At 48.9% G+C, this 5,926-nt stretch overlaps 1 protein-coding gene across 1 annotated transcript; it reads left to right on the top strand.

Moving 5' to 3' along the window:
- The first annotated feature begins 236 nt into the window (after positions 1–236).
- LOC311372741 (polypeptide N-acetylgalactosaminyltransferase 12-like) lies at positions 237–5,726 on the top strand. The gene is made up of 6 exons (XM_084489694.1): positions 237–711; positions 1,187–1,356; positions 2,094–2,283; positions 3,570–3,755; positions 3,994–4,111; positions 5,401–5,726. The coding sequence occupies exons 1-6, from the start codon at positions 347–349 to the stop codon at positions 5,584–5,586; spliced, it is 1,215 nt and encodes a 404-aa protein (XP_084345820.1). The 5' UTR covers positions 237–346; the 3' UTR covers positions 5,587–5,726.
- Positions 5,727–5,926: the final 200 nt, after the last annotated feature.

Genomic DNA, 5,926 nt, shown 5'->3' with positions numbered 1-5,926 from the left:
GCGGTGACGCCTTTCCCTACCAAAGCCTTCCCTGCGGCGGGACAATAAGTTGGGGTGGAGGAGGAGGTGGTGGTGGAGGAGGTGGAGGAGGAGGTGGTGGTGGTGGTTGGTGGGTGGGGGGTGGACACAGAATGTTTCTTGAATCCAAACTACAACTAACTAATGCACACTTCTTGGTGATGACCTGTTATGCAACGCCACACCAGATGTGTCGATCAGTAACCCGCTCCGTTTGATCCGAGTCGCTCCCTTTGTGGGATGACACTGTTCGGCTGCAGAAGGAAGTGAGTGAGTGAGTGAGTGTGTGTGTGTGTGTGTGTGTGTGTGTGTGTGTGTGTGTGCATGCATGATGGCACTCTGCTGGAGGAGAAGTCAGTCAAAGTCAATTTTTCTACTTTTTGGAGCCTTTTTTGTGGGGTATTTGCTTTTCATGAGGAACAGTGCGGACATTATGGGCTCTACGAGTCGACGGGACGCCCCGGGGCCGCGGGACCCAGAAACCCAGAACGAGGAGTACCTCATGAGGCCAGTATACCAGAAGCCTCCGCTGGATGCGAACGGACTGGGGGAACTGGGCAGAGCGGTCAAGCTCGACCTGCAAGGGGAGGAGAAGAAAAAGGAGCAGGACAGCATCGATAAACATCAGATCAATATCTATGTCAGCGATAAGATTTCGCTGCACCGCAGGTTGTCCGAAAGGCGAAATCCACTGTGAGTTGGTCAATCAGTTCTGTAACTTCTGCCCTGTGTCTTATGAAAGGGATGTCGTTTGTATGCAACATGTATGCAACATTTCTGCTCCGTTAAAACTTTTTTTTAGTGTTTACTCAGGGTGCGACATAGACATAGCATACTCTAATGTGTAGGATATAGCCATATCATTAACCGTTTTCTCATTACCCATGCGGAATTTGCGAGAAACCATAAGCAGTTATTTAGCTCTGATGACTAGCCTCAGTAGACCCATGTTGTCATTCCGTGTACCTAGTACCAGCATCAACAGGCTCGACTTTAACCACTCTCATTCAATGGACGGCGCAAAGCCTTTAATACCTACAAAAATACCAATGGATTGTTGTGCCTTGCTTTCATATTACAAGACAGAAACTCCAATAACGGGGGCTGCGCTAGTTGCTCGTCGTAGGGGCTCTGATCCCTATCATGAACCCTTCCTCCACAATGCCAGGTGCAAGGAGGTGAAGTACGACTACCGCTCGCTGCCCACCACGTCGGTGGTCATCGCCTTCTACAACGAGGCGTGGTCCACGCTGCTCAGGACGGTGCACAGCGTGCTGGAGACCTCCCCCGACATCCTGCTCCGGGAGGTCATCCTGGTGGACGACTACAGCGACAGGGGTAGGGACGGACGGACAGACAGACAGACAGATGGACGAACGCATCAGCATCTCATGAGAACTGTTGCGAAGCAGGGCTGAGAGCTGTGTGTTCACTTACATTACATACACATTACACACACACACACACATACACACACACACACACACACACACACACACACACACACACACACACACACACACACACACACACACACACACACACACAGACGGCCAGGCTGACGGGTCTTAAAGGGTCTTTATTTGACCTCCAGGTGTGGTTAACCTGTCGTCCGAGCAAACCGACCGTATCAACCAACCGTTTGATAGGGTCATTAACGCAAAGTTATTCAGGGGGAGATGGATTTGATCTTTCGAGATGAGGGTTCGTATTATTTGTTGAAAGTTGTCATCTCAGCCCCAGAAAAATGTGCAGTCAAGAATATTTTACATTTACATATGTATATATTTGTATATATTTAATCCATTGTATTAATAATCCATGTATTAATAATATATTAGAGATTATTACATATATTCGGTTAGAATGTAAAATAATCTCTACATTTATTTTAATTCACTTTCACACATCACATGAGATTGTAGAACTGGGGCGAAAGTGACGTTTTTATTTTGCGGTGTCATTATGTCAGGGATTATGTAAAGCATCCCCCGTCAAGCCTTGGTGGAAACAACACGCCGTTTGTGCATTTATTTGCATTTTCACGGACTTCCTCTGTTCCTCCGCCCGCGTAGCGCACCTGAAGGCCCCGCTGGAGGCCTACATCGCTGGCTGGAGGAAGGTGCGCTTGATTCGAGCCAATAAGCGGGAGGGGCTAGTGCGCGCCCGGTTGCTAGGGGCGTCCATCTCTACGGGCGACGTGCTGACTTTCTTGGACTGCCACTGCGAGTGTCACACTGGCTGGCTGGAGCCCCTGCTCTACAGGTGAGCCAACGCTCTGGGAGTGGGCTCTCTCTCTCTCTCTCTCTCTCTCTCTCACTCTCACGCTCTCACGCTCTCACTCACTCACTCACTCACTCACACTCTCACTAACTCTCTCACACTCTTGCGTGTCAGTAAATGCGGTTGAATACAAGGCCACAACATCACCAAGTCAAAGGAGGAGGAGCCATGTGTCAGAAGTTTGCCACGTGTGTATTCAAACCATAAGCCTTAAAAAAAACAAAAAACCCCTCTGTGCAGCTTTGATTTACATTCAGGGCTTTTTAGCGGACGCTTTTATCCGAAGCCGCCTCCAACGGTTCTTCGTACACACGTTGACACACCGGGGGGGGTCAACCGTGCAAGGCGACAGTCAGCTGGTTAAGTGTCTTGCTCAGGGACCACCTCGACGGTCAACCAGCTGGCTTTACACGACAACGATCTGACACACACAAGCCGCAAAAAGTGGCGTTTGCGTTCCCACTTTTCATTCCGCGTTTAGACGAGTGTCTTTGGGTGGAAATCTGCGTGCACACGGTGACGCAAAAGTGTGGTGAAATCCGACATGTTTGTTGTTGGTTTGCCTGTGCTGCACGCGGACGTGAGGTAAACGCGTACGGGACGAGAGCCAGCGTGAGCAGCTCAGAGCACCACCTTTTTTGCGTTGTTAACCCTTTAGACCAGCGGTTCTCAAACTATGGTACGCGTACCACTGGTGGTACATGATGCGCTATTAAGTGGTACAGTGTACAAAGTGTACAAAGTGGTAGCACTAGAACAGACAACAGAGACACACACGCACACAAGTGAGAATCCCGTCCGCCCGCAATCCAACTCCTATATCTTAAGACTAAATGTGCCTCCGGCGTGAACTGTGTGTAGCAGAATAGGGCCGCGGGTCTACGCTACTGTAGTTTGTTATATTGTTATATTATATTTTATTGTTCCTAATGATGGTACTTGGGGAGACAAATATTTTCTGAGGTGGTACGCGGTATAAAAAGTTTGAGAACCACTGCTTTAGACGGAAACGCAACGGTGGAGCGTTTTTTAAGATGTCCACTCTGGAGGGTGGGTTCATTTTTTTTCCCCCCCCTTTTTTTTAAGCCACCGAAAACGCCGTCGCCGTCTACTACGAAACGAAAGGCAACATCTGAGAAAACATTTTTGTCGGTTTCACCCTGGGGGGGCGTTGTTGACGTGTAAAGCCAGCCTGAAACTCCCACGTCACCAACGCCTCCCTGACCCAACGGCACCCCCCCCCCCTCCTCCGCGCCGTCCCTCTGTAGGATCCGCGAGGAGCCGACGGCCGTGGTGTGTCCGGTGATTGACGTCATCGACTGGAACACGTTCCAGTATCTGGGCAACGCCGGCGAGCCCCAGATCGGAGGCTTCGACTGGCGGCTGGTCTTCACCTGGCACGTGGTGCCGCCCTACGAGCAGCAGCGCCGCCGCTCGCCCATCGACGTCATCAGGTGTGTGTGTGTGTGTGTGTGTGTGTGTGTGTGTGTGTGTGTGTGTGCGTGTGCGTGTGCGTGTGTGTGTGTCCCAGTATGATCGGTAACCTGAGCGCAATTTAGCACGGGAATGTTTAATTAAAAAGTTTGACACTTTTATAAATGTTTCAAGTGGTACAGATTAGAACCTTGTTTTAAAAACAGACGGGCCTGGTGTTATTATAATGTAATTGTTGTTATATGCCCCCCCCCCCAGGTCTCCTACCATGGCTGGGGGGCTGTTCGCCGTGAAGAAGGACTACTTCCTGTACCTGGGGACCTACGACACCGGGATGGAGGTGTGGGGCGGAGAGAACCTGGAGTTCTCCTTCAGGGTGAGACGACACACGCACACGCACACACGCACGCACACGCACGCATGCACGCACGCACACACACTCGTCGATGGTACGACTATAGTCTGAGGAATGGTTTGACAGTTTCCAGATTATTATTCATTAATTATTTCACAACACCACTACAGATGTATACAATCACATGAGCGTTCTTTTGTATTTTTTCACCACATTTCGGTTTCAGTAAAAATGAAAGAATGTGAATGAACGTCTATCATGCAGATCAATCACTGCACTTAATGAGATCCTATGGTGCAGTGTCTCCTACACTGATGACTATAGGCGGGCTTCAATGATTGGTCCCTAGGGGTGTAAATATTAATCGATTTGTATCGATTATACAGCCGGCTTGATGCATCGAGTCGTCGGCATCGGATTATCAAAAAATAAATATATATTTTTTATTTTTACAGTGAATTGGCTAAATTCCATACTAGACTTGCACAGTAAGCACTCAAGTCTGTATAGAATACTGCTTCTGTATTCTCAATAAAAGGCAAATGATTAATTTTTTTGTTGATTTATTTGATAGATATTATATTAATAGATATAATGAAAAAAATATTGAGAATCGAATCGCACCGCGGGGAATTCTGAAGCATCGAAAATAATCAAATCGTTGGCTTAAAAAAAAATCGATATTGAATCGTCATAAAGGCTCAGATTCACACCCCGATTGGTCCCCCAGACATTGTCTGCAGCCTGACGTGACCTTTTTAATAACGCGCACACACACACACACACACACACACACACACACACACACACACACACACACGCGCGCACAGAGTTGTTGGTATCTTGTTTTATACACTGCGTATAAGAGGTGTGTTCGCTACAGTGTCGGCTTCCTTCATTGTCTCTTTTCTAAAGCCACGTTTTTCTTGTGCCACTGGAGGTCCTGCAGTATGCATGGCCTTTGGGGCTCCGTTCTGGGTTTTCAGTGCCTCAGGCTTACCTCTTTACACAATGCAAGCACACACACGCAAAAATGCACTTGAACACGTAAACTGACTATTATGACTCAAGAAGAACACACACACATAAAACAGAAATATTTTGTCGACTCATCTCTCAGATAATTTCAAGGGGAAACTGACCATTAATATTTCATTCTTAATGAGAAATATGTATTTATTTATACATCAACTCTATAACGAGGAAATCCCATCTAAATTGGCTGACGTTTGCCACGCTTGAAAAATGGTAGAAAAGTGAACTCTATTAGTAACTATAGTGAACTCATTCATTTTGTGAACGTCTCTCAGATCTGGCAGTGCGGGGGCACGCTGGAGGTCCACCCCTGCTCCCACGTGGGCCACGTCTTCCCCAAGAAGGCGCCCTACTCACGGAGCAAGGCGCTGTCCAACAGCGTGCGCGCCGCCGAGGTCTGGATGGACGACTACAAGCACCTCTACTACCACCGCAACCCCCACGCCCGGCTGGTGAGTTAACATACAGGCACCTCTACTACCACCGCAACCCCCACGCCCGGCTGGTGAGTTAACATACAGGCACCTGTACTACCACCGCAACCCCCACGCCCGGCTGGTGAGTTAACATACAGGCACCTCTACTACCACCGCAACCCCCACGCCCGGCTGGTGAGTTAACATACAGGCACCTGTACTACCACCGCAACCCCCACGCCCGGCTGGTGAGTTAACATACAGGCAACCTCTACTACCACCACAACCCCCACGCCCGGCTGGTGAGTTAACATACAGGCACCTGTACTACCACCGCAACCCCCACGCCCGGCTGGTGAGTTAACATACAGGCAACCTCTACTAC

Source organism: Micromesistius poutassou, assembly GCF_964030765.1.
Source record: "Micromesistius poutassou genome assembly, contig: SCAFFOLD_1259, whole genome shotgun sequence".
In the NCBI taxonomy this organism is placed as follows: domain Eukaryota; kingdom Metazoa; phylum Chordata; class Actinopteri; order Gadiformes; family Gadidae; genus Micromesistius; species Micromesistius poutassou.
Note: the sequence above shows the minus strand (reverse complement) of the source record. Positions and strands in the feature narration are given on the sequence as shown.